The sequence below is a fragment of the Pristiophorus japonicus genome, chromosome 19, assembly GCF_044704955.1.
Source record: "Pristiophorus japonicus isolate sPriJap1 chromosome 19, sPriJap1.hap1, whole genome shotgun sequence".
NCBI lineage: Eukaryota > Metazoa > Chordata > Chondrichthyes > Pristiophoridae > Pristiophorus > Pristiophorus japonicus.
Window position 1 is genome coordinate 99886260 of NC_091995.1, and position 27517 is coordinate 99913776.

A 27517-nucleotide genomic window follows, 5' to 3' on the forward strand; every position below is an offset into this window, starting at 1 on the left:
AGTGTTACTGGGGGTGGGTGCAGTGTTACTGGGGGTGGGTGCAGTGTTACTGGGAGTTGTTGCAGTGTTACTGGGAGTGGGTGCAGTGTTACTGGGAGTGGGTGCAGTGTTACTGGGAGTGGGTGCAGTGTTACTGGGAGTGGGTGCAGTGTTACTGGGGGTGGGTGCATTGTTACTGGGAGTGGGTGCAGTGTTACTGGGGGTGGGTGCTGTGTTACTGGGAGTGGGTGCAGTGTTACTGGGGGTGGGTGCAGTGTTACTGGGGGTGGGTGCTGTGTTACTGGGAGTGGGTGCAGTTACTGGGGGTGGGTGCTGTGTTACTGGGGGTGGGTGCTGTGTTACTGGGAGTGGGTGCAGTTACTGGGAGTGGGTCCTGTGTTACTGGGGGTGGGTGCAGTGTTACTGGGGGTGGGTGCAGTGTTACTGGGAGTGGGTGCAGTGTTACTGGGGGTGGGTGCTGTGTTACTGGGGGTGGGTGCTGTGTTACTGGGGGTGGGTGCTGTGTTACTGGGGGTGGGTGCTGTGTTACTGGGGGTGGGTGCTGTGTTACTGGAGGTGGGTGCTGTGTTACTGGAGGTGGGTGCTGTGTTACTGGGGGTGGGTGCAGTGTTACTGGGGGTGGGTGCTGTGTTACTGGGGGTGGGTGTTGTGTTACTGGAGGTGGGTGCTGTGTTACTGGGGGTGGGTGCTGTGTTACTGGGGGTGGGTGCTGTGTTACTGGAGGAGGGTGCTGTGTTACTGGAGGTGGGTGCTGTGTTACTGGGGGTGGGTGCTGTGTTACTGGGGGTGGGTGCAGTGTTACTGGGAGTGGGTGCTGTGTTACTGGGAGTGGGTGCTGTGTGGGTGCTGTGTTACTGGGGGTGGGTGCTGTGTTACTGGGGGTGGGTGCTGTGTTACTGGGGGTGGGTGCTGTGTTACTGGGGGTGGATGCAGTGTTACTGGGGGTGGGTGCAGTGTTACTGGGAGTGGGTGCAGTGTTACTGGGGGTGGGTGCAGTGTTACTGGGGGTGGGTGCTGTGTTACTGGGAGTGGGTGCAGTTACTGGGAGTGGGTGCAGTGTTACTGGGAGTGGGTGCAGTGTTACTGGGAGTGGGTGCAGTGTTACTGGGGGTGGGTGCAGTGTTACTGGGGGTGGGTGCAGTGTTACTGGGAGTGGGTGCAGTGTTACTGGGGGTGGGTGCTGTGTTCCTGGAGGTGGGTGCTGTGTTCCTGGAGGTGGGTGCAGTGTTACTGTGAGTGGGTGCAGTGTTACTGGGGGTGGGTGCAGTGTTACTGGGGGTGGGTGCAGTGTTACTAGGGGTGGGTGCAGTGTTACTGGGGGTGGGTGCAGTGTTACTGGGAGTGGGTGCAGTGTTCCTGGGGGTGGGTGCTGTGTTCCTGGAGGTGGGTGCTGTGTTACTGTGAGTGGGTGCAGTGTTACTAGGGGTGGGTGCAGTGTTACTGGGAGTGGGTGCAGTGTTAGTGGGAGTGGGTGCAGTGTTACTGGGGGTGGGTGCTGTGTTACTGGGGGTGGGTGCTGTGTTACTGTGAGTGGGTGCAGTGTTACTAGGGGTGGGTGCAGTGTTACTGGGAGTGGGTGCAGTGTTACTGGGAGTGGGTGCTGTGTTCCTGGAGGTGGGTGCAGTGTTACTGTGAGTGGGTGCAGTGTTACTAGGGGTGGGTGCAGTGTTACTGGGAGTGGGTGCAGTGTTAGTGGGAGTGGGTGCAGTGTTACTGGGAGTGGGTGCAGTGTTAGTGGGAGTGGGTGCAGTGTTACTGGGGGTGGGTGCTGTGTTACTGGGAGTGGGTGCAGTGTTACTGGGGGTGGGTGCTGTGTTACTGGGGGTGGGTGCTGAGTTACTGAAGGTGGGTGCTGTGTTACTGGAAGTGCCGCGGGCGAGGGGCTGCATTATTTTTCACCCGGGGGTGTTACTGACCTATGAAAGGTGATGCCGTTGATTCTTGAATCCTTGGTGTCCCTTGATCTGCACCCATCGGCCGAGCAGTGACGAGGCATCGCGTTGTGACTCCAGCCTGTAACACAAACTGACACAGGAGGAGGTTCAAATACGATCTGTTCCTGGTCTCATCTTAATCTAAACATTGCAAATGGCAGTGGTGAGTGGACAGTGATCCCACTTCTATCTCCCACACTGCATGCTCGCTCTCAGCGCTCTCCCTCCACTCCATCACCCCCTCGCTCCTGCCACCCAACCTGGCCCTTCTCAACCCTTCCCTCCCGCTCCATTGACCACTCCTCCATCCCAACCATGGCCTCTCCTCCCTCTCGACCTTGGCCCTGCCTCCTTCCCTCATCCATAGCTCCTCGTCCCTCCCGATCACCCCGCCCCCTCAACCCTGGCTCCTCCTCCCATATCCACCCCTCAACCCTGGCTCCTCCTCCCATATCCACCCCTCATCCCTGGCTCCTCCTCCTCCTCCTCCTCAAACCTCGCGCTCCCCCCTCCGCAACCTCTCACCCCCCCCTTTCCCCTAACTCGCTCCCCCTTCCCCTGGCCCCTGGCCCCCACCTCGCTCCCCCCTTCTCTGGCTCCTCCTCCTCCCCTCCCTCACTCAACCCTGGCCCCTCCCTCTCAATCCTGGCTCCTCCTCCCTCCCGCAACCCTGGCCCCTCCTCCTCAACTCTGGCTCCTCCTCCTCAACTCCAGCCCCTCCCTCTCAATCCTGGCCCCTCCCTCTCAATCCTGAGTCCTCCTCCCTCCTCCTCAACTCCGGCCCCTCCTCCTCCTCTTCCTTACCCTGGCTCCGCCTCCTCCCCTCCCTCACTCAACCGTGGCCTCTCCCTCTCAAACCTGGCTCCTCCTCCCTCCCTCAACCCTGGCCCCTCCTCCTCCTCCTCCTCCCCTCCCTCAACCCTGGCCCCTCCTCCTCAACTCCGGCCCCTCCTCCTCTTCCTTACCCTGGCTCCTCCTCCTCCCTCACTCACTCACTCACTCAACCCTGGCCCCTCCCTCTCAATCCTGGCCCCTCCTCCCTCAACCCTGGCCTCAACTCCGGCCCCTCCTACTCTTCCTTACCCTGGCTCCTCCTCCTTACCCCATCCACTGGCCCCCTCCTTCCTCCTTAACCTTCCACTCAACCTCTGGCCCTTTCACCCTCCACTCCAGTCTCCCTGTCCCTCTCCTCCTCTGACTCACTCTGTCCCGTTCGACCTCACTAAAATGGCGGCCGCTTTAGCTTCCATCTGACGTCACCGCGCCCTGACGCAGGCCCTGTGCTAACCCGGATGCTGCGCGCGCGGCTGCTCCAGCAGCCGGCGATGTTGTGGCGGCTCTTGTACTTTACTTTAATGGGCTCCATTTTGCCGGGCGGGAGCGGGCCGCCCGGTGCTCGGACGGTAATTTTGCCTCCGCGAGGCTGAGCCCTTGGCGCCGCTCCCGGGCGCCTGCGCAGTGGGGCGGCGGCCAAGTCCAGCGCGCTGACGTCACGCGGCACGTTGCGCGGTGACGCAGGGCCTGCCCCCTGCCCGGCTGAGAGGCGGCCGCTCCCGGAGAGACAAGAGGTGAGAGGCCCCCGGGCCCAGACACGCCACACCCCGGCCCCCCACCCCACACCACCCCCGGCTTTGTGAGGGGCGGCGGGGCCTGCCGGACATTGGCAAAGGGTGGAAGCGGAGCGGCCGCTCGGCGGGTCAGGGGTCACCGGCACTGAACCCCCGTTAAAGAGCCCGCGCCCCCATCGCCGCTGAGCCCCTGTTAAAGGGCCGGCAGCGGCCAGCCCCTGTCCCTCCCCTCACTGCTGAGGTATTGCGGGGTGGGGACCAGTCCCAGCCCTCACACAGCTGGCCATCTGCAAATCCCCAACTTTCAGCTCTGCTCTGCTATTCGGCTATGGAGGGCATCGTGCCGGCATCCAATCCAAAGCTGCCTCTCGCATGCGACCACCTCCCACAGTCACACTGATGCCAGCTAGGAGCCGGTACACTGGCTGATTACCCCCCACTCCTTAACCCACAAATGCTCAGCCCTTCTTTGGAATTGTTGCTGCCTTTTGGTTGTTTTCAGCCATATCAGCATAGACCAGGGAATTGCGCAAAGAGCGTGTTGGTCCCTTTTGGCTTCGTTTCTTCTTTTTAAACGGCCGCTTAGTCCGAGTCAGTGGGTACATCTTATAGCAGCAGTTTGGTACCCTGAGAGTGGTAGAGGAATGTAAATAATCTTTCAACAATTTACATAGGATATACTGCACAGTAATAAACCATTGGGGCCCAACCAGTCCATGCCGGCTCATTCAAAATGTGTGGAACAGTAATGGAACTGTAGGTAGTTGTTGATGAGGATAAGTTTCAGTTATATAAGAACACAAGAATTAGGAGCAGAAGTCAGCGATTTGTCAGGCCCCTCGTGCCTGCTCTGTCATTTACTAAGATCATGGCTGATCTGAAAGTTGCTCAAGTTGAGCTAATCGAGAGAAGGAACTTTATATATAAAATAATCTAACATGTCTGCAAATGTCATGCATGCAAATTATATGTCCCATTTAGAATCATAAAAATTTACAGCACCGCAGGAGGCCATTTTGGCCCACCGTGTCTCCGCCGGCCAACCAAGAGCGACCCAGCCTCATCCCACTTTCCAGCTCTTGGTCCGTAGCCCTGTAGGTTACGGCACTTCAGGTGCATATCCAAGTATCTTTTAAATGTGGTGAGGGTTTCTGCCTCTACCACCCTTTCAGGCCGTGAGTTCCAGACCCCCACTACCCTCTGGGTGAAAAACATTCCCCTCAAATCTCCTCGAAACCTCCCCCCCAATTACTTTAAATCTATGCCCCCTGCTAAGGGAAATAGGTACGTCCTATCCACTCTATCTAGGCCCCTCATAATTTTATACTTGTACCTGATTGGTTCAAGTATCTTATTTATAAAATTTAAACAAATATAAATAAAACAAGTCATCTCTGGTTGGGTTCTGACTTTTCCCTAAAGGGACAGGCAGCTGTCAATCTGCAGAAACTTCCCTCCGCAATCACAATTAGCCTCGAACTGACCTTGCATATTTAGACCATCTCCCCAAAGGGAATGGGTAAGCTGTGGCCTTAAAGGTACAGGCAGGGTAATCCCAACACTACTGCTGAGCCCTGCCTGCCTGTCTGAGGCTGTGTGATGTGTGACGCACCTTCTCGAAAAAGCTGCAAGGGGAGCATTTAGTGAAGAGGTGTGAGTCTGATGAATGAAAAGGTTGGAGTGCTACATGATGGGGTGACGTTTGATCTGTTAATAGCAGATGGTAGTCTATGGTCACAGGTTGGAATTGGAGCTGGAGAGTGACGGGGACAGGTGCCAGTAACAGATCCAGTGAGCTGCTCATTGCATGGGTTTATAATAGCAGCCCAATTCTGTATGTGTTTACTGATAGGGCACCTCTCTCAACTACTGGTTTTCCTTGACAATTGTGAGTGAGCTATCACTAATTCCCTCCCCTTTTCCCATACCAGTTTCCACAAATTCCCCCACCCGCTCTTCCACCCCCATCTATCACCTCTTCCTGCCCCACACCTATTTCCCCCCCTTTTCCCTCCTCTCCCCCACCGTCCCCCTCCTCTCTCTCAACCCCCGCCCATCTCTTTCCCCCCCCATCTCACCCCCCCATTTCTTCTCCCCCCCCATCTCTCTCTCTCCCCCCCCCCCCCAATCTCTTCCCCCCCCCCCCCCCCCCCGGCCCATCTCTCCCACACCCTCTTTCCCCCCGCTCCGTCCATCTCTCTCTTCCCCCCCCCCCATCTCTTCCCCCCCCCCCATCTCGTCCATCTCTCTCTCCCCCCTTCCATCTCTCTCCCCCCCCTTCCATCTCTCTCCGCCCCCTTTCATCTCTCTCCCCCTCCCCTTCCATCTCTCTCCCCCTCCCCTTCCATCTCTCTCCCCCTCCCCTTCCATCTCTCTCCACCCCCCTTCCATCTCTCTCCCCCCCCTTCCATCTCTCTCACCCCCCTCCCATCTCTCTCCCTCTCCCCCCTCCCATCTCTCTCCCTCCCCCCTCCCCCTTCCATCTCTCTCTCCCCTCCCTTCCATCTCTCTCTTTCCCCCCCCCTTCCATCTCTCTCTCCACCCCCTTCCATCTCTCCCTCCCCCCCCCTTCCATCTCTCTTCCCCCCCCCCCCCCCCCCTTCCATCTCTCTCTTCCCGCCCCCCCAGCCCGTCTCTAACTCTCTTCCCCCTCCTGCGAGGTACGATTCTGTTGTTTTAATGTGATTGATCCCCTGGTTTCCAGGCCCTGTGGTGCCGTATGAAGGAGAAGAATGTGTGAGCAACTTCATAGCATCAACCTCCAGAACTTCAGCAGGTCGCTGCTGGAGACGCTGAACTCTCAGCGGCTGGGCGGCCATTTCTGCGATGTGACGGTGCGGATCCACAACACGGCTCTCCGGGCCCACCGCTGTGTCCTGGCTGCAGCCAGCCCCTTCTTCCACGATAAACTCCTGTTGGGTTACAGTGAGATTGAGGTTCCGCCCCTGGTCTCGGCCCAGACTCTGCGCCGTCTGGTGGATTTCATGTACAGTGGCTCACTGATGGTCTCTCACGTGGAGGCTCTGCAGATTCTCACAGCCGCGAGTGTCCTCCAGATCAAAACCATCATCGACGAATGCACGCGCATTATTTCACAGAATGCTCCTCAGAAGGCTCAGGGATTCCAGTCATTGCTCGGCCAAAAGATGGACCTTTGTGATGAGAAGGAAGCCATTATCTGCCAGACAGTCAGTGAGCAGATCCACAAGTTTCCCATGGGATTGATTGAGACCGCGTTGTCACCGCACGCAGCTGAGAAAGAATTTGACTTTGTTCGCGGAGGTGCAAAGAACATGGCCGCCAGTGACACTGGGTACAAAGCAGAGGAAATTAGCCCCGGTCCGGCACGTCCAAAGGGAGCTGGAGAGCAGGCCGCCCCGGACCAGGAGAACCTGTCTCTGATGGACAGTAGCCGGAACAGCGAGGTGCGCGCGCTGTGGTACAACACTGCGGCCAATCAGCGGCCCGACATGGCGTTGTTGCCACAAGGTAGCCACAGCCGCAAGCAGCGGCAGCCAATCCGGCTCCAAATGGCCGATGGAAGTCAAGTGACCATCAAGGAAGAAGATGACGATCTCCTTTACTGTGGGGAGAGCATCTCCGTAGCAACAGGCTCCGACCAATCCACCGAGAACATCAACCAAGGTGAGCGGACTGAGGATCTGTCCGAGGGAAACGCATTTGACCCCAACCAGAACACGATGGGGGAACGGAGAGACTCAGGTGGTCATTTGAGTTTGAGCGGCAAAGGGGATGAGTTGGAATTTTTCAGCGCGAGTGATCTGTTGCCGGAGGAACTGAAGTCCTTTTGGCAGGGTGAGAAAGAGGAGAAGGACCCCTCCTTACAACAGAACCGGAAAACAGATTGCAAGTCACAGGTCGACGCATCGTTCCCACGGCCATCAACGTTTATGCAGGACTTTCTCCCCGGAGCGAGCGTGCAGTCCAACCCACGGAACCAGGGCTGCTCGGTGCAGTACGAGGTTCAAGGAGACACTCCCGCAGCCAGCGCAGTCGGTCACCGCAATCTCTTCCAGATGAGCCTTCCTCAGTCTCCTCACCTTCCACCTTTGGCCTCCACCTCCCAGACGTGTATGCCCAGCATTTCAGCGCCGTCGCCGTGCCAGAACCCGCCGTTGTTCCAGGATGCGGGCCAGGCTGTGCCAGCACCGTCTCAGGCCAGTCAGAGTTGCGGTGAAGCCGAGCGGAAGCCCTACGGATGCGCACAATGTGGGAAGACCTTCAGCTCCAGACAGAACTACGCAAAGCACATGTTTGTCCACACAGGTGGGTTCAAGGAGATTCTTTCCATTCCATGCTATTGTAGCTCAGGTTTTCATATGTGCTATAAAAAGCGCTCTCCCAGGATTTGCTAATCCTTAATTTGCAGTTTTCTCCACTCCTCTTCTGACTCTCACTGGGGTACAGTCCCACACACACCGACTCTCACTGGGGTATGGGTCCCACACACACTGACTCTCACTGGGGTATGGGTCCCACACACACTGACTCTCACTGGGGTACAGGTCCCACACACACTGACTCTCACTGGGGTATGGGTCCCACACACACTGACTCTCACTGGGGTACAGGTCCCACACACACTGACTCTCACTGGGGTACAGTCCCACACTCACTGACTCTCACTGGGGTATGGGTCCCACACACACTGACTCTCACTGGGGTACAGTCCCACACACAATGACTCTCACTGGGATACAGGTCCCACACACACTGACTCTCACTGGGGTACAGTCCCACACACACTGACTCTCACTGGGATACAGGTCCCACACACACTGACTCTCACTGGGGTACAGTCCCACACACACTGACTCTCACTGGGATACAGGTCCCACACACACTGACTCTCACTGGGGTACGGGTCCCACACACATTGACTCTCACTGGGGTACGGTCCCACACACACTGACTCTCACTGGGGTACGGGTCCCACACACACTGACTCTCACTGGGATACGGGTCCCACACACACTGACTCTCAGTGGGGTACAGTCCCACACACACTGACTCTCACTGGGGTACAGGTTACATGGGTCTTGATATGCGGAGGCTACCCATAACATCCAGCCTGTCCCAGCTGACTGTAACTAACAGCACAGACTGTCAGACAGGCTGTGAACCGTCCTGCTCTATTTGCCTGCTGCCCTTACCAAGTGATATATCGGGAGAGGAGAGAACGTTGGGGGAGGGGGCCTAGAAATCGATCACTTTTATCCAAAATGTCTTGTAGTATTTTATGAATTGGAGCAGTATCTGCATTCAGTATCTAATTCGTACCCGAACAGGATGTGCAGCATAAGCGGGTGACCGGGGTACAGTATCATCGAGCTGTGTTTTTGGGATTCTGTGCAACATGTTGATACGAGCACTGCTTGTACAATACTGAGCATCTTTACTGTGCAGCTGTGTCTAGGGCAATCACCAATAGTCTCGCAACAAGCCAGTGAGAAAGCCGACCAGAGGATAACTGCAGCAGGAAGTGGACAGACTGAGGATGGTCTGGAAATGTGGATGTTGTAGAGTCGTGTTTGCAGGGAGCACAGTGATTGCTGTGGGCTGTCAACTCAAGGCGAGGCAAGAGGGGCGAGGGCCATCACTGTTGTAATGTAGGCTGTAAGACAGGGATGTCAGTTAGGATGCTTGAGTTTTGAAAGCATGTCGGTTGGAGGGAGGGAGGGAGATGAGGGATTCCCAGTTTTGATGTCTGGGAAAGTATGGGTTGGAGTCGGAGAGAGTGCAATATGGAAGGAACGTGAGGAACACGAGACAAATGTTTATGTAAAAGAAAGAAATACTTACAATTTTATATAGCGTCTTTCACGACCAGTGTAGTCACTGTTGAATTGTGGGATGTCTGGCAATAGTCTAATTGATGAGTTCCGATCATGTTTGGAGCCGTCAGTCCCTCGAGCTCAGTCGTCCAGTCCGCCAGCATTTGCCATTTCAAGACGGCCAATACTGGGATTAGCACAGGTCAAGGGGTAAACGGCCGGCCAACACTGGGAGGAGCACGGGTCAGGGGGTAAACAGCCAGCCAACACCAGGAGTAGCACAGGTCGGGGGCTAAATGTCCAGCTCACACTGGGATTGGCACGGGTCAGGGGGTAAACGGCCGGCCAACACCGGGAGTAGCACATCAATGATTTAGATGAAGGAATTGAGTGTAATATCTTAAAGTTTGCAGATGACACTAAGCTGGGTGGCGGTGTGAGCTGTGAGGAGGAAGCTAAGAGGCTGCAGGGTGACTTGGACAGGTTAGGTGAGTGGGCAAATACATGGCAGATGCAGTATAATGTGGATAAATGTGAGGTTATCCACTTTGGTGGCAAAAACACGAAGGCAGAATATTATCTGAATGGCGGCAGATTAGGAAAAGGGGGAGGTGCAATGAGACCTGGGTGTCATGGTACATCAGTCATTGAAAGTTGGCATGCAGGTACAGCAGGCGGTGAAGAAGGCAAATGGTATGTTGGCCTTCATAGCTAGGGGATTTGAGTTTAGGAGCAGGGAGGTCTTACTGCAGTTGTACAGGGCCTTGGTGAGGCCTCACCTGGAATATTGTGTGCAGTTTTGGTCTCCTAATCTGAGGAAGGACGTTCTTGCTATTGAGGGAGTGCAGTGAAGGTTCACCAGACTGATTCCCGGGATGGCAGAACTGACCTATGAGGAGAGACTGGATTGACTGGGCCTGTATTCACTGGAGTTTAGAAGGATGAGAGGGGATCTCATAGAAACATATAACATTCTGACGGGACTGGACAGGTTAGATGCAGGAAGAATGTTCCCGATATTGGGGAAGTCCAGAACCAGGGGACACAGTCTAAGGATAAGGGGTAGGCCATTTAGGACTGAAATGAGGAGAAACTTTTTCACTCAGAGAGTTGTTAATCTATGAAATTCTCGACCACAGAAAGTTGTTGATGCCAGTTCATTGGATATATTCAAGAGGGAGTTAGATGTGGCCCTTACGGCTAAAGGGATCAAGGGGTATGGAGAGAAAGCAGGAAAGGGGTACTGAGGGAATGATCAGCCATGATCTTATTGAATGGTGGTGCAGGCTCGAAGGGCCGAATGGCCTACTCCTGCACCTATTTTCTATGGTCAGGGGTAAACAGCCGGCCAACACCGGGAGTAGCACGGGTTGGGGGTGGGGAGGGGGAAGGGGGGCGGGGCGGGTAAATGGGCGACCAGTGGATGTGGTGTATGTGGAAATGGCTGAGACCGTAAACAATTATTTTGCTTCGGTCTTCACAGTGGAAGACACAAAAACCATGCCAAAAATTGCTGGTCACGGGAATGTGGGCAGGGAGGACCTTGAGATAATCACTATCACTAGGGGGGTATTGCTGGACAGACTAATGGGACTCAAGGTAGACAAGTCCCCTGGTCCGGATGAAATGCATCCCAGGGTATTAAAAGAGATGGCAGAAATTATAGCAGATGCATTCGTTATAATCTACCAAAATTCTCTGGACTCTGGGGAGGTACCAGTGGATTGGAAAGCAGCTAATGTAACGCCTCTGTTTAAAAAAGAGGGCAGACAAAAGGCAGGTAACTATAGGCCGTTAGTTTAACATCTGTAGTGGGGAAAATGCTTGAAGCTATCATGAAGAAAGAAATCGCGGGACATCTAGATAGGAATAGTGCAATCAAGCAGACGCAACATGGATTCATGAAGGGGAAATCATGTTTAACTAATTTACTGAAATTCTTTGAGGATATAACGAGCATGGTGGATAGAGGTGTACCGATGGATGTGGTGTATTTAGATTTCCAAAAGGCATTCGATAATGTGCCACACAAAAGGTTACTGCAGAAGAGAAAGGTACGCGGAGTCAGAGGAAATGTATTAGCATGGATCGAGAATTGGCTGGCTAACAGAAAGCAGAGAGTCGGGTTAAATGGGTCCTTTTCAGGTTGGAAATCGGTGGTTAGTGGTGTGCCACAGGGATCGGTGCTGGGACCACAACTGTTTACAATATACATAGGTGACCTGGAAGAGGGGACAGAGTGTAGTGGAACAAAATTTGCAGATGACACAAAGATTATGGGAAAGTGGGTTGTGTAAAGGACACAGAGAGGCTGCAAAGAGATTTAGATAGGTTAAGCGAATGGGCTAAGGTTTGGCAGATGGAATACAATGTCGGAAAGTGTGAGGTCATCCACCTTGGGGAAAAAAAAACAGTAAAAGGGAATATTATTTGAATGGGGAGAAATTACAACATGCTGAGGTGCAGAGGGACCTGGGGGTCCTTGTGCATGAATCCCAAAAAGTTAGTTTGCAGGTGCAGCAGGTAATCAGGAAGGTGAATGGAATGTTGTCCTTCATTGCGAGAGGGATGGAGTACAAAAGCAGGGAGGTCCTGCTGCAACTGTATAGGGTATTGGTGAGGCCACACCTGGAGTACTGCGTGCAGTTTTGGTCACCTTACTTAAGGAAGGATATAATAGCTTTGGAGGGGGTACAGAGACGATTCACTAGGCTGATTCCGGAGATGAGGGTGTTACCTTATGATGATAGATTGAGTAGACTGGGTCTTTACTCATTGGAGTTCAGAAGGATGAGGGGTGATCTCATAGAAACATTTAAAATAATGAAAGGGATAGACAAGATAGAGGCGGAGAGGTTGTTTCCACTGGTCGGGGAGACTAGAACTAGGGGGCACAGCCTCAAAATACGGGGGAGCCAATTTAAAACCGAGTTGAGAAGGAATTTCTTCTCCCAGAGGGTTGTGAATCTGTGGAATTCTCTGCCCAAGGAAGCAGTTGAGGCTAGCTCATTGAATGTATTCAAATCACAGATAGATAGATTTTTAACCAATAAGAGAATTAAGGGTTCCGGAGAGCGGGCAGGTAAGTGGAGCTGAGTCCACGGCCAGATCAGCCATGATCTCGTTGAATGGCGGAGCAGGCTCGAGGGGCTAGATGGCCTACTCCTGTTCCTAATTCTTATGTTCTTATGTTATTGAAAGTTGGCAGGTTCAGCAGGCATTGAAGAAGGCAAATGGTATGTTGGCTTTCATAGCTACGGGATTTGAGTATAGGAGCAGGGAGGTCTTATTGCACTTAGTGAGGCCTCACCTGGAATATTGTGTTCAGTTTTGGTCTCCTAATCTGAGGAAGGACATTCTTGCTATTGAGGGAGTGCAGCGAAGGTTCACCAGACTGATTCCCGGGATGGCAGGACTGTCATATGAGGAGAGACTGGATCAACTGGGCCTATATTCACTGAAGTTTAGAATAATGAGAGGGGATCTCATCGAAACATATAAGATTCTGACGCGACTGGACAGGTTAAATGCAGGAAGAATATTCCCGATGTTGGGGAAGTCCAGAACCAGGGGACAAAGTCTAAGGATATGCGGTAAGCCATTTAGGACCGAGATGAGGAGAAACTTCTTCACTCAGAGGGTTGTTAACCTGTGGAATTCCCTGCCGCAGAGAGTTGTTGATGTCAGTTCATTGGATATATTCACGAGGGAGTTAGATATGGCCCTTACAGCTAGGGGTATCAAGGGGTAGGGAGAGAAAGCAGGAAAGGGGTACTGAGGTGAATGATCAACCATGATCTTATTGAATGGTGGTGCAGGCTCGAAGGGCCGAATGGCCTACTCCTGCACCTATTTTCTATGTTTCTATAAAAGCAGGGAAGTCTTAGTACAGCTAGAAAAGGTATTGGTGAGGCCACATCTGGAGTACTGCGTGCAGTTTTGGTTTCCATATTTACAAAAGGATATACTTGCTTTGGAGACAGTTCAGAGAAGGTTCACTCGGTTGATTCTGGAGATGAGGAGGTTGACTTATGAAGAAAGATTGAGGAGGTTGGGCCTCTACTCATTGGAATTCAGAAGAATGAGAGGTGATCTTATCGAAACATATAAGATTCTGAGGGGGCTTGACAAGGTGGATGCAGAGAGGATGTTTCCATTGATGGGGGAGACTAGAACTAGGGGGCATGGTCTTAGAATAAGGGGCCGCCCATTTAAAACTGAGATGAGGAGAAATTTCTTCTCTGAGGGTTGTAAATTTGTGGAATTCGCTGCCTCAGAGAGCTGTGGAAGCCGTTGAATAAATTTAAGACAGAAATACAGTTTCTTAAACGATAAGGGGTTATGGGGAGCGGGTGGGGAATTGGAGCTTAGTCCATGATCAGATCAGCCATGATATTAAATGGCGGAGCAGGTTCGAGGGGCTGTATGGCTTCCGACTGCTCTTATTTCTTAAGTTGTTACGTTCTTATCACCGGGAGTGGCACGGGTCGGTGGGGTAAACGGGCGACCATCACCGGGAGTAGCACGGGTCAGGGGGTAAACGGGCGACCATCACCGGGAGTAGCACGGGTCGGGGGGGTAAACGGCCAGTCATCACCGGGAGTGGCACGGGTCAGGGGGTAAACGGGCGACCATCACCGGGAGTAGCACGGGTCAGGGGGTAAACGGGCGACCATCACCGGGAGTAGCACGGGTCGGGGGGGTAAACAGGTGACCATCACCGGGAGTAGCACGGGTCGGGGGGGGTTAACAGCCAATCAACACTGGGAGTAGCACGGGTCGGGGGGGGTAAACAGGTGACCATCACCGGGTGTAGCACGGGTTGGGGGGGGTTAACAGCCAATCAACACTGGGAGTAGCACGGGTCGGGGGGTAAACGGCCAGTCATCACCGGGAGTAGCACGGGTCGGGGGGTAAACGGCCAGTCATCACCGGGAGTAGCACGGGTCAGGGGGTAAATGGGCAACCATCACCGGGAGTAGCACGGGTCAGGGGGTAAACGGGCGATCATCACCGGGAGTAGCACGGGTCAGGGGGTAAATGGGCAACCATCACCGGGAGTAGCACGGGTTGGGGGGTAAACGGCCAGTCATCACCGGGAGTGGCACGGGTCGGGGGGTAAATGGGCAACCATCACCGGGAGTAGCACGGGTCGGGGGGTAAATGGGCAACCATCACCGGGAGTAGCACGGGTCGGGGGGTAAATGGGCAACCATCACCGGGAGTAGCACGGGTCAGGGGGTAAATGGGCAACCATCACCGGGAGTAGCACGGGTCGGGGGGTAAACAGGTGACCATCACCGGGAGTAGCACGGGTCGGGGGGGTAAACGGGCGACCATCACCGGGAGTAGCACGGGTCGGGGGGGTAAACAGGTGACCATCACCGGGAGTAGCACGGGTCGGGGGGGTAAACGGGCGATCATCACCGGGAGTAGCACGGGTCGGGGGGGGTAAACGGGCGATCATCACCGGGAGTAGCACGGGTCGGGGGGGTAAACGGGCGATCATCACCGGGAGTAGCACGGGTCGGGGGGTAAACAGGTGACCATCACCGGGAGTGGCACGGGTCGGGGGGGTAAACAGGTGACCATCACCGGGAGTAGCACGGGTCGGGGGGGTAAACGGCCGGTCATCACCAGGAGTAGCACGGGTCGGGGGGGTAAACAGGTGACCATCACCGGGAGTAGCACGGGTCGGGGGGGTAAACAGGTGACCATCACCGGGAGTAGCACGGGTCGGGGGGGTAAACAGGTGACCATCACCGGGAGTAGCACGGGTCGGGGGGGTAAACAGGTGACCATCACCGGGAGTAGCACGGGTCGGGGGGGTAAACAGGTGACCATCACCGGGAGTAGCACGGGTCGGGGGGGTAAACAGGTGACCATCACCGGGAGTAGCACGGGTCGGGGGGGTAAACAGGTGACCATCACCGGGAGTAGCACGGGTTGGGGGGGGTAAACAGGTGACCATCACCGGGAGTAGCACGGGTCGGGGGGGTAAACAGGTGACCATCACCGGGAGTAGCACGGGTTGGGGGGGTAAACAGGTGACCATCACCGGGAGTAGCACGGGTCGGGGGGGTAAACAGGTGACCATCACCGGGAGTAGCACGGGTCGGGGGGGTAAACGGGCGATCATCACCGGGAGTAGCACGGGGGTAACGAGGCTGCAATCAGCTGATACTTGAAGGTTGATCTCTGAGTTACGAATTGTGTATTTTTCCTCGCTATCCTCCCTCCCTTCTCCCCTGAAGATGCTGAGTCTCACTGGGGTGTATAACAGGGGCTGGCCGAGACCAATCTCAGTCCCCATCCCCCCCCCGGACCGGCTAACGTGGCTCAGGCTGGGCATGGAAGGTGAACGGATGCACAGTGTGGATCATTATCGCACCAGTGACACGTTCACACAATCCGCTGCTTATTGCTCGGGGTCTAATGGTCATTTTCTGCAGTTGAAGTCTCTCTCTTTGATTTACAATTTCTTTTCTCTCCCCACCTCCTCCACAGGTGAGAAACCTCATCAATGCAGTGTGTGCTGGCGGTCATTCTCGCTTAGGGACTACTTGATAAAGCACATGGTGACACACACAGGAGTGCGAGCATACCAGTGTCCCGTGTGCAATAAACGCTTCACGCAAAAGAGCTCCCTGAATGTGCACATGCGTCTGCATCGTGGTGAGAAGGCCTTCGAGTGTCACGTCTGCAACAAGCGTTTCTCTCACAAGACTCTGCTGGAGAGGCACATGGCCACACACATAATCTAAAGCAGACTTTGCACCAGGCTGGGCCTGGCCTGGCCGAGCCAGGTAAATCCCCCCCCCAGACAGACACACACACACACACAGACAGACACACACACACAGACAGACACACACAGACACACACACACAGACAGACACACACACACACACACAGACACACACACACACACAGACACACGCACGCACGCAGACACACACACACACACACAGACAGACAGACGCACACAGACAGACACGCACACACACACAAACAGACACACACGCACACAGACAGACAGACACACGCACACAGACAGACACGCACACACACACAGACACACACACACGCACACACACAGACAGACACACACAGACAGACACACACACACACACACACAGACAGACACACGCACACACAGACAGACACGCACACACACAGACAGACAGACACGCACACAGACAGACACGCACACACACACAAACAGACACACACGCACACACACAGACAGACAGACACACGCACACAGACAGACACGCACACACACACAGACACACACACACGCACACAGACAGACACACACAGACAGACACACACAGACACACGCACACACAGACAGACACGCACACACACAGACACACGCACACACACAGACGCACACAGACAGACACACACGCACACACACACACACACACAGACACACACGCACACAGACACGCACACACACACAGACAGACACACGCTCACACAGACAGACACACGCTCACACAGACAGACACACGCTCACACAGACAGACACACGCACACACAAACACACGCACACACACACAGACAGACACACGCACACACAGACAGACACACGCACACACAGACACGCACACAGACAGACACGCACATACACACACACACAGACAGACACGCACACTGGATTTACCTGGGATAACTGTGTGTTGGACAGACCCATGCCACACACACCAGGGGTTTACCCAGAGATTGAAACCAGCCAAAGTGTGAGCACAGGATGGGCATGAGGTGGACACAGCGTAAAACTGGGCATAGCTCCTCCAAGGCTACGTGACTGGATGGCCCATCCAGGGTGGTACTGAAACAACACAGAGCAAGAGGGAACCAGCTTTGCCCCCCCCCCCCCCCCCCAGTTTGTCGGGGTAATTAAACTCGCCGATAAGGATAACGCAGGGATTAGGGAGGGACACCAGGCAGCATTCACGAACCATTAGAAGGTGTGCTGATGTTGAGCGTGGAGACGATGCCCCTCACAGTTGAATAGCCCGTTGAGTTTTTCAGTCTGGGCTCTCACGTGAAGACTGGGCTGTATCCATGCCCGCCTGGATACCTGCTTCAGTCAGGGATGGGGTGAGTTTAATAGCGTGTTGTTTGCAGAGCACTACACATTGTAACCATTGGGTGGGTGAAACTCCAGTGCTGAAAAGTCATAAATCCGCTTAAAATAAATGGATTAATGACATTGTTCAAATTGTGCACAGCAATTTGAGACAAATGCTTTGATCAGTGGAGTAAAACTAACAGCCTGAGAAATCTGGGCATTCAGTGCAGGGGCAGCTTGGAGCACTGATGGACCCCCTCCCCCTCCATAAGAACACAAGAAATAGGAGCAGGAGTCGGCCATTCGGCCCCTCGAGCCTGCTCCGCCATTCAATAAGATCATGGCTGATCCGATCATGGACTCAGCTCCACTTCCCCGCCCACTCCCCATAACCCCTTATCGTTTAAGAAACTGTCTATTTCTGTCTTAAATTTATTCAATGTCCCAGCCTCCACAGCTCTCTGAGGCAGTGAATTCTACAGATTTGCAACCCTCAGAGAAGAAATTTCTCCTCATCTCAGTTTTAAATGGGTGGCCCCTTATTCTAAGACTATGCCCCCTAATTCTAGTCTCCCCCATCAGTGGAAACAACCTCTCTGCATTCACCTTGTCAAGCCCCCTCAGAATCTTTTATGTTTCAATAAGATCACCTCTCATTCTTCTGAAATCCAATGAGTAGAGGCCCAACCTACTCACCTTTCCTCATAAGTCAACCCCCTCATCTCCTGAATCAACCTAGTGAACCTTCTCTGAACTGCCCCCAAAGCAAGAATATCCTTTCGTAAATATGGAAACCAAAACTGCACGCAATATTCCAGGTGTGGCCTCACCAATACCCTGTATAACTGTAGCAAGACTTCCCTGCTTTTATACTCCATCCCCCTTTGCAATAAAGGCCAAGATTCCATTATCCTTCCTGATCACTTGCTGTATCTGCATACTATCCTTTTGTGTTTAATGCACAAGTACCCCCAGGTCCCACTCTATTGCGGCACTTTGCAATCTTTATTTAAATAATAACTTGCTCTTTGATTTTTTTTCTGCCAAAGTGCATGACCTCACACTTTCTAACATTATACTCCATCTGCTAAATTTTTGCCCACTCACTTACCCTGTCTATGTCCTTTTGCAGATTTTTTGTGTCCTCCTCACACATTGCTTTTCCTCCCATCTTTGTATCGTCAGCAAACTTGGCTACATTACACTCGGTCCCTTCTTCCAAGTGGTTAATATAGATTGTAAATAGTTGGGTCCCAGCTCCACTTCCACAGCAGCCCCTCAGCTTCACTGTCAACCTGTCCAACTACAATTCATTATTAAACTGATAAATGGAACAGTTGGTTACTGCAGCTATGCCCTTCCTAGTATCTTTAAACACTGTCTGAAATATTTAATTCTAGATTGTGGCGCTCTGATGTGTTTCGGGAATCACGGTCGAGAGTTAAATCCAGCACTGTTCTCCACATCCCTGTTTGTCCCACTCTCCCTTCTCACTGCCCCTTCTGTTTGGCTAAAGCTGCCTCGATTACCTGCAAAATGTGCAGGGACCTGAGTCCCCGGCAGTTCCACAGTGTTCACACTCTTCGGGGACCTCCACCACTGTCCCACTCGACTGGAGCTACCTTCCTTTGCGTATCAGTGACGGGCGTCCTCAGGACCCCCCCTCCTTGGGGTCACATCCAGGTTGCTGCACACTGGTGATCGTATTCTGGAGGGCGGGCTGCCCAATGGGCTCACCCTCCCTCCAGGAAGGCCTGACAAGTGCCCCTTGGCATTGGGCAGCTTTTCCCCACAATCCCAGCCTCGCCCCCCAGGTGAGCTTGCATGCTCTACGGAGGCTGTGTAACCCCTCCCTAGGCCTTCCCCAGAGTTGGAAATGTGGGGGCCCCTGCCTTGCTCCTTCCAACCGCTGGGCCATGTAATAGGTCAATGGGGGGCCCATAGGCCCAGCCCCACTCCCTCTGACCGCTGTCGTAGGTCAATGGGGGCCCATAGGCCCAGCCCCACTCCCTCTGACCGCTGGGCCATGTAATAGGTCAATGGGGGGCCCATAGGCCCAGCCCCACTCCCTCTGACCGCTGGGCCATGTAATGGGTCAATGGGGGCCCATAGGCCCAGCCCCACTCCCTCTGACCGCTGTCATAGGTCAATGGGGGATCATAGGCCCAGCCCCACTCCCTCTGACCGCTGGGCCATGTAATAGGTCAATGGGGGCCCATAGGCCCAGCCCCACTCCCTCTGACCGCTGGGCCCTGCCTCACTCTGACCGCTGTCGTAGGTCAATGGGGGCCCATAGGCCCAGCCCCACTCCCTCTGACCGCTGGGCCATGTAATAGGTCAATGGGGGGCCATAGGCCCAGCCCCACTCCCTCTGACCGCTGGGCCATGTAATGGGTCAATGGGGGCCCCATAGGCCCAGCCCCACTCCCTCTGACCGCTGGGCCATGTAATGGGTCAATGGGGGCCCATAGGCCCAGCCCCACTCCCTCTGACCGCTGGGCCCTGCCTCACTCTGACCGCTGTCGTAGGTCAATGGGCGCCCATAGGCCCAGCCCCACTCCCTCTGACCGCTGGGCCATGTAATGGGTCAATGGGGGCCCCATAGGCCCAGCCCCACTCCCTCTGACCGCTGGGCCATGTAATGGGTCAATGGGGCGCCCATAGGCCCAGCCCCACTCCCTCTGACCGCTGGGCCATGTAATGGGTCAATGGAGGCCCCGAGGCCCTGCCTCACTCTGACCGCTGTAATGGGTCAATGGAGGCCCAGCCTCACTCTTTCTGACCGCTGGGCCATGGACTGGGTCAATGGGGCCCCCGAAGCCCTGCCTCCCTCTGACCGCTGTAATGGGTCAATGGAAACCCCAGCCCCGCTCCCTCTGACCGCTAAGCCATGTAATGGGTCAATGTGGCCCAGCCTCACTCTTTCTGACCACTGGGCCATGGACTGAGTCAATGGGGCCCCATCCGGAGGCTCAGCAGTGTGCCCAGTGTAGGGCTGGACCGAGCGTGTCTGTGTCCTGGATTAATTTCTGGTGCATTCCCACCTGAATTGCTGAAGGTGCGCACTGGGCGGGCCAAGGATTTTCACTACTCCCTCTACCAGTTTTCAATGTAGAGCAAAGAATGTGCATTTATCCAGCACACCTCAGCCTCTGACCTTCCCAGCCAAGTTGCAGGGTACGAAACCCTCGTCTGTGGTCAATCTCATCCAGGTTGATATTGGGAGTGCTATAGAGCGTGAGAGATGGAGCAGGTGGTGGCCATTCGGTCCCTCGAGCCTGCTCCTCCATGCAATAAGATTGTGGCTGATCTTTGACCTCAACTCCCGATCCCCATATCCCTTGATTCCCCTAGAGTCCAAAAATCTATCGATCTCTGCCTTGAATACTCAACGTCTCAGCATCCACAACCTTTGATTCAGAACCCTTGGTTGGTTTTAGCACCAGGATGAATGAGCAGAAAGTCAGCTCCTGCTTATTATCCAGTGACCCTCGATTGAAAGTGAAAGTGCAGGCTCAGGGCGAGAACACACCCCGGATTGGCTGTGATCATCTCCTTCCCATCCTGCCACAGTGGAGCAGCCTGCCACTTGCGGTCCGCTCATGTAGATAGGGCCGCTTGGGGTAGTGCACAGTCGATACCTGCTGCCTAGGAAGCCAAACACCAGCACGAGACTGCCTTTATGAGAGGACAGAGAAGCATGGAGGAGCTGGAACTTCTCTCCATCGTAGCGATAAGAAGCCGTCACTTTGATTCTCTGCAAGAAATTATGTAAAAATGTATGTATTACTGTGTCTTAGCCTGTGTGTGCTGAAAACTGAATTGTATTTATTGGTTGCGAGAGATAGTCTAGGCAGTATTCGGGTCCAGCCAGGCAGTGACGGTGGGTAACATTTCAGTAAAGCAGGCAAACCACAATGTTGCCGGGAGTGACCCCAGTCCCCAGCTCCCCTACAGACAGAAAGGCAGGGTCTGTCCGAGAGCTAGGCTTTTTAATGCTTTCCCTGCGTTACTTCCTGTTTCTGACAAACCTGCTTCAGCTGTGTGTGTGATTCTGATCCACACAGTGTAGCTGGGCTTTACAGCCGGGGCGAGAACAATGTGTCCCGCTCGACACAAGCAGAGGTACAGCTGGGCTGGGCTTTTCGTTTAAGTTCCAGAACCACGTGCTGCACTCCATGGCATCACTCGATCCTTGCTGATAAAATGTTTGCCAAGAATGTGTATTTCGATATACTGGTTACCAATAGATTTAAGGGGGTGGGGGTACCCATGCTCTGGGACCCTGATTCCATCACTGGATTAACATCTTGTGTCTGAAGGTTAGGATTGGACACTATCAATGAGAGAAATTCTGTCTGTTTCCAATCAGTGACTGGGACTGGGACACTGTAGATGCTGCTAACAATATTTAATACTTTAAAATATCCCAGGCCTATATACTGAGAGAGCAGGCCATTGCTAAACCAAGTGATACTGTAGAGGTTGTCCAGACAAATCCTTCTCTCTTCTAGCTAAAGATCTGCTTAACACACTCTCGATTGTCTTTCTCTTTCCCTCAACCAGTTAGCGCAGTCTATCATTTTGTCGTTGGATTCTCACTATCCTCATCCTGCCCGAGACTCTCAGACCATAGGTACATGATCGAATCCTGGTGCCCAACTCCACTGTACACAAACCAAACCAGCTCCACCAGTGCCTCACTGGGTGAATGCACCACCACTTGTACAAACCACCCATAGAGACAGGCCAGCGCCAAGCCCGGCTGTGTGCCCAGCCTAGCCAGGGCGTGTATCGGGCAAAACCGGCCGAGGCTCCTGATCGCCATCCACTACCTCCTGCTGGGCAGTGAGTGCGTGGGCACGTGGGGGGGGGTGAAGAAGAGTCAGGGTTAGAGGCTCTGGGGGGGGTGGGGTAAGGGTCAGAGGCCCTGTGAGGTGGGGGGGGGGGGGGGGGGGAGATCAGAGGCCCAGAGGAGTTGAGCGTCGAGCCTGGGCACTGAGCTCTGGGGGTCAGGGGTCGAGGCTGAGGTCTGGGGGTCGAGGGTCAAGGCTTGGTTGTGGTTGCTAGGCTGACTCGGCCAGTATAGGTGTATTCTCAAACTCTTGGTGTCACACTGAACCGTGACACTTTCTCTGCTACATATTGCAACTGAACCAGTTAGGGTACAGTTCCACAGTCCCTCCAGTGCAAGTGAGCTTAAGTGTTGAGCGTCTGTGGAGGGCATCATGGACGTGCCCGAGCCCCTCCCAGCCTCCATTTAATGCAAACTATAGGGTCCAAACTGAAGTCAGCCGCCAGGTATTGATCCTGGGACCTCCAGGTCTGTGTGTCTCAGAAACTCACTGAATAAACTTACCAAGGCTTCAAGTGCTGCCCAAAGAAACGTGAGGGTGGGAGGGAAGAATGCTGAGGTAGGGATGTACAGTAAGGAGAGAAAATAGGAAAGGAAGGAGAGAAAGTAGGAGAGAAGGAAGGCAAAGTGGGATTAGATAGCACACAGCAAAAGGTGTCTTTTTCAGGCAGATAATGTCAGTTGGGCAGAGATAGCAGTGCTGAAATGAAACACTGCTCCTGGGCTGGGGGCGGGGAATGAGCTAGGGTTCCTGCTCCCCTTCACTATCCTGGTGCAGATATCCTGTCCGTACTCACCATTTAAATTAGCACATGAAAAATGACCCGAAGGGTAAGAGGTCAGATCGCTCCTCCGCATTCGAATATCAAACCCTGAGAGAGTCAGCACCTTCAGAAAGTGTACCCCAGGAAGAGTCTGCACCTTCAGGAACTGTAACCCAGGGAGTGTCAGCAGCTTCAGGGTCTGTATCCCGGGGAGAGTCAGCACCTTCAGAAAGTGTACCCCAGGAAGAGTCTGCACCTTCAGGAACTGTAACCCAGGGAGAGTCAGCACCTTCAGGGTCTGTACCCCAGGGAGAGTCAGCACCTTCATGAACTACCCCGGGGAGAGTCAGCACCTTCAGGGTCTGTACCCCAGGGAGAGTCAGCACCTTCAGGGTTTATACCCCAGGGAGAGTCAGCACCTTCAGGGACTGTACCACAGAGAGAGTCGGCACCTTCAGGGTCTGTACCCCAGGGAGAGTCAGCACCTTCAGGGACTGTACCCCAGGGAGAGTCAGCACCTTCAGGGACTACCCCAGGGAGAGTCAGCACCTTCAGGGACTGTACCCCGGGGAGAGTCGGCACCTTCAGGGACTGTACCCCAGGGAGAGTCAGCATCTTCAGGGTCTACCCCAGGGAGAGTCAGCACCTTCAGAGTCTGTACCCCAGGGAGAGTCAGCACCTTCAGGGTCTGTACCCCAGGGAGAGTCAGCATCTTCAGGGTCTGTACCCCAGGGAGAGTCAGCACCTTCAGGGTCTGTACCCCAGGGAGAGTCAGCACCTTCAGGGTCTGTACCCCAGGGAGAGTCAGCACCTTCAGGGTCTGTACCCCAGTGAGAGTCAGCACCTTCAGGAACTGTACCCTGGGGAGAGTCAGCACCTTCAGGAACTGTACCCTGGGGAGAGTCAGCACCTTCAGGAACTGTACCCCGGGGAGAGTCAGCATCTTCAGGGTCTGTACCCTGGGGCGAGTCAGCACCTTCAGGAACTGTACCCCGGGGAGAGTCAGCACCTTCAGGAACTGTACCCTGGGGAGAGTCAGCATATTTTCCCCCAGCAAGTGAAAAAGCAAAAAATAATCCAGGGTGAAGAATGAGACAATCAGGAGCAGGGAATTCACATGAAGGAATGGGAGATTCTTACAAAGAGTCTGTTGCAGCGAAGTATTGAGAAGTTGGTCTGTGTTGTGTGTGCTGGTGATGTAAGTGCCTCAGTACAAAGAGTCCACAGGCTGTTGTGACAGAGCGTGTGTGTTAAATTATTATTGTGGAGTAGATAATTTTTTAGAGAACATTTTTTTACCAGATTTTGATGTTTATAACGCACTAAGAGGATTTTTAAAGTATTTTATGATGTGCAAGTTAGTTTTCTTATAGACTTATGGAGTAATGTCCACCCCACTAATTGGGTCCTTTGCTCATCGATATAGTCTATGGGTAGTAATCAATTAAATGAGTCTGTCTGAATTTCAATAAGTGCAATAGATTGTGGTGTAATGCAGCACATTAACTGCACTGGCTTCAGTGCGCTTGGGACTGTGGATCAGTCTGATGTACGTAAATCGCCACCAAATCCCTTGTGTACCTGGTGCCTGTTTTCATTGTTCTGTTTCGCGGTGGTTTATTAATTATGCTGCCTACCTTCTGCCCAGCTCTGCCTGGGCAGGTGGTGGAATCGAAGCTTGAGTCTAAGTTTTGCTTTGCTGCTGATGAAAATTCATCAAAAAACCTTTAAGAGCGCCTCCACATGAGGCACGGTTTGACTTTGAAACCCAGACTTTTAATGTTGTTGGAGATCCTGCTCAGACCTGACTATTTGCCCAGAGTCGGGTGTGAGGTGACCCTGGTCTCATTGTAATCTTTCTACGCAGAGATTGGCAAACAACTAGGATCAGGCTTGAATGAAGTTTGCATATGTGGAGCGTACTCTGCCTGTGTGGCCCAAGGTTCCACCCCACAAGTGACCTGACCCTGAGCACCAGGAGGCACAAATGGGATGTTCTCCTGGTCAAATGCTCACACCTGCCTTTACGCCCATCAGTGTGTGGGATCATTCATTCAGTATTTCTTAAAATGATTTTTAATAAAAGATTTAAATGTGGGTGTTTGCTTGTTCCGTGATACCTGAAGGTGGTAGGACATGGGATGAGACACACTCCTTTAACAGCAGGCCACTGGATCTAAGGCAGTGTTGTCACTGGGTTTATTCAGTGTATAGTATAAATATCAGTTTTGTGAACTTGTGCCCACCTATACATCATCCAGGACAAAACTCTCTCCCCATAACGGACCCTGTTTGGAAGGGCAGATTCTATAGTTCAAGACTGTGACAATTTCACTGGGCCACTATTTGCTGAAATCTGGGGGCAGCACTGCTCCTTAATTCATCTTTTCTGCTTTCATGGCATCACAAAACCATTTGCTCTGCTGCTGAATCTGCATTAACCAATAACGTCAATGTCACTTTAACAACCAAAAAAATCCAAGGTGCTGTTGACATGTGAACATTTCATGTATGTGTTGTCTTTTCAAATAAAACGAGGCAAAGAATCAAGTGTGCGATTCAAATATTGTGAGCACTGATGTGTGAGATGGAATCTCAGCGTGTGATGGTGGCAGTGATTGGATTTGCTGTGATTCAGTGTAGAGCGGACTGAGTGAGAGCCTAATGTTTACAGCAGGTTTGTCTCTGATTCAATTCTTAGATCTAGCACTAAAGCCCAGCTCAAAGCCCAAATTGAGTTTTTGTGACTTTTTCTTTGAAACCCACAGGATAACTGACAACTCAGCCTTTGGCACCGGATATTTTGCAGAGTTGAGCTCCAGGGCAGTCTTTCTACCAAGTACGCATCATATCATTTATTATTAACAAGTCTTGAGAAGGATGCAGACTTTGACACCTGTTGTCAGATTTTTCTGTCAACATTTCCCGTTTGAATGGTCACACTGTAGTTGCAGCCATTGGCCATTAGGTGGCTCTGTGGATTGAATATGTCAAGCCTCAACCAGTCCCTGCTCTGGGAGTGTTTGATGGGACAATGTAGAGGGAGCTTTACTCTGTATCTAACCCCGTGCTGTACCTGCCCTGGGAGTGTTTGATGGGACAGTGTAGAGGGAGCTTTACTCTGTATCTAACCCCGTGCTGTACCAGCCCTGGGAGTGTTTGATGGGGCAGTGTAGAGGGAGCTTTACTCTGTATCTAACCCCGTGCTGTACCAGCCCTGGGAGTGTTTGATGGGGCAGTGTAGAGGGAGCTTTACTCTGTATCTAACCCCGTGCTGTACCTGCCCTGGGAGTGTTTGATGGGGCAATGTAGAGGGAGCTTTACTCTGTATCTATCCCGTGCTGTACCTGCTCTGGGAGTGTTTGATGGGACAGTGTAGAGGGAGCTTTACTCTGTATCTAACTCGTGCTGTACCTGCCCTGGGAGTGTTTGATGGGACAGTGTAGAGGGAGCTTTACTCTAGATTCTAACCCCGTGCTGTACCTGCCCTGGGAGTGTTTAATGGGACAGTGTAGAGGGAGCTTTACTCTGTATCTAACCCCCTGTACCTGCCCTGGGAGTGTTTGATGGGACAGTGTAGAGGGAGCTTTACTCTGTATCTAACCCCCTGTACCTGCCCTGGGAGTGTTTGATGGGACAGTGTAGAGGGAGCTTTACTCTGTATCTAACCCCGTGCTGTACCTGCCCTGGGAGTGTTTGATGGGACAGTGTAGATGGAGCTTTACTCTGTATCTAACCCCCTGTACCTGCCCTGGGAGTGTTTGATGGGACAGTGTAGAGGGAGCTTTACTCTGTATCTAACCCCCTGTATCTGCCCTGGGAGTGTTTGATGGGACAGTGTAGAGGGAGCTTTACTCTGTATCTAACCCCCTGTACCTGCCCTGGGAGTGTTTGATGGGACATTGTAGAGGGAGCTTTACTCTGTATCTAACACAGTGCTGCACCTCCCCTTGGAGTATTTGATGATGACTGTATGGAGGTCTCTCTGTATTGGGGTGTCTCTGTTTTTATTGATCTCTGTATTGGGGGGGGAGGCCTTTCTGTATTGGGGTCTCTGTCCATTTATAAAATCTCTATGTGGGTCTCTCACTCTGTGTTGGGGCTCTCTCTGCATTAGATCTCTCTCGCTCTGTGTATTGGGGTCCATCACTGTGTATTGGGGTCCTCTCTCTCTCTCTGTATTGGGGTCTCTCTCTCGGGGTCTCTCTGCGTATTGGGGTCTCGTGCTCCATGTATTGGGGTCCCTCACTGTGTATTGGGGTCCTCTCTCTCTCTCTCTCTCTCTCTCTCTCTCTCTGTGTATTGGGGTCTCTTGCTCTGTGTATTTCGGGTTCATCACTGTGTATTGGGGTCTTCTCTCTCTCTCTCTCTCTGTATTGGGGTCTCTCTCTCAGGGTCTCTCTGCATATTGGGGTCTCTTGCATATGTATTGGGGTCTGTGTGCATTGGGGTCTCTCTCTCTGTGTATTGGGGTCTCTCTCTCTCTCTCCGTGTATTGGGGTCTTTATCCGTCTCTGT

The 27517-nt window shown here is 53.2% G+C and overlaps 2 protein-coding genes across 8 annotated transcripts in view; one reads left to right on the forward strand and one right to left on the reverse strand.

Annotated features, from left to right (window-relative positions):
- The window catches only part of thap7 (THAP domain containing 7), a 23894-nt gene extending 20456 nt beyond the window's left edge, over window positions 1–3438 (reverse strand). Inside the window, exons 1-2 of one of the 6 annotated variants that reach the window (XM_070861954.1) lie at window positions 3138–3438; window positions 1917–2025 (exon numbers count right to left, since the gene is read on the reverse strand). In XM_070861954.1, coding sequence (XP_070718055.1) covers window positions 1917–1996 — 80 coding nt within the window. In that variant the 5' untranslated portion in view covers window positions 1997–2025; window positions 3138–3438. Of the gene's footprint in view, window positions 1–1916; window positions 2271–3137 lie in introns of those variants that run through there. The other 5 variants (XM_070861951.1, XM_070861952.1, XM_070861950.1 and 2 more) reach the window with 5 other exon arrangements.
- Window positions 3410–25825, forward strand: LOC139230109 (zinc finger and BTB domain-containing protein 20-like). Of its 2 annotated transcripts, XM_070861947.1 has the most exons (4): window positions 3410–3502; window positions 6207–7789; window positions 15805–16103; window positions 25768–25825. In XM_070861947.1, exons 2-3 carry the CDS (start codon window positions 6235–6237, stop codon window positions 16059–16061), a joined length of 1812 nt encoding a protein of 603 aa, XP_070718048.1. In that variant the 5' UTR covers window positions 3410–3502; window positions 6207–6234; the 3' UTR covers window positions 16062–16103; window positions 25768–25825. The 2 variants fall into 2 exon arrangements, with proteins under 2 accessions (XP_070718048.1, XP_070718047.1); XM_070861946.1 differs by lacking the exons at window positions 3410–3502; window positions 25768–25825 and adding an exon at window positions 3510–5390 and having other exon boundaries at window positions 15805–16067.
- Window positions 25826–27517: the final 1692 nt, after the last annotated feature.

Coding starts and splice junctions, on each gene's coding strand:
- LOC139230109 (XM_070861947.1), top strand. CDS start 6,235: ATGTGTGAGCAACTTCATAGCATCAACCTCCAGAACTTCAGCAGGTCG. Junction 7,790..15,804: donor GCACATGTTTGTCCACACAG/GTGGGTTCAAGG, acceptor CCTCCTCCACAG/GTGAGAAACCTCATCAATGC.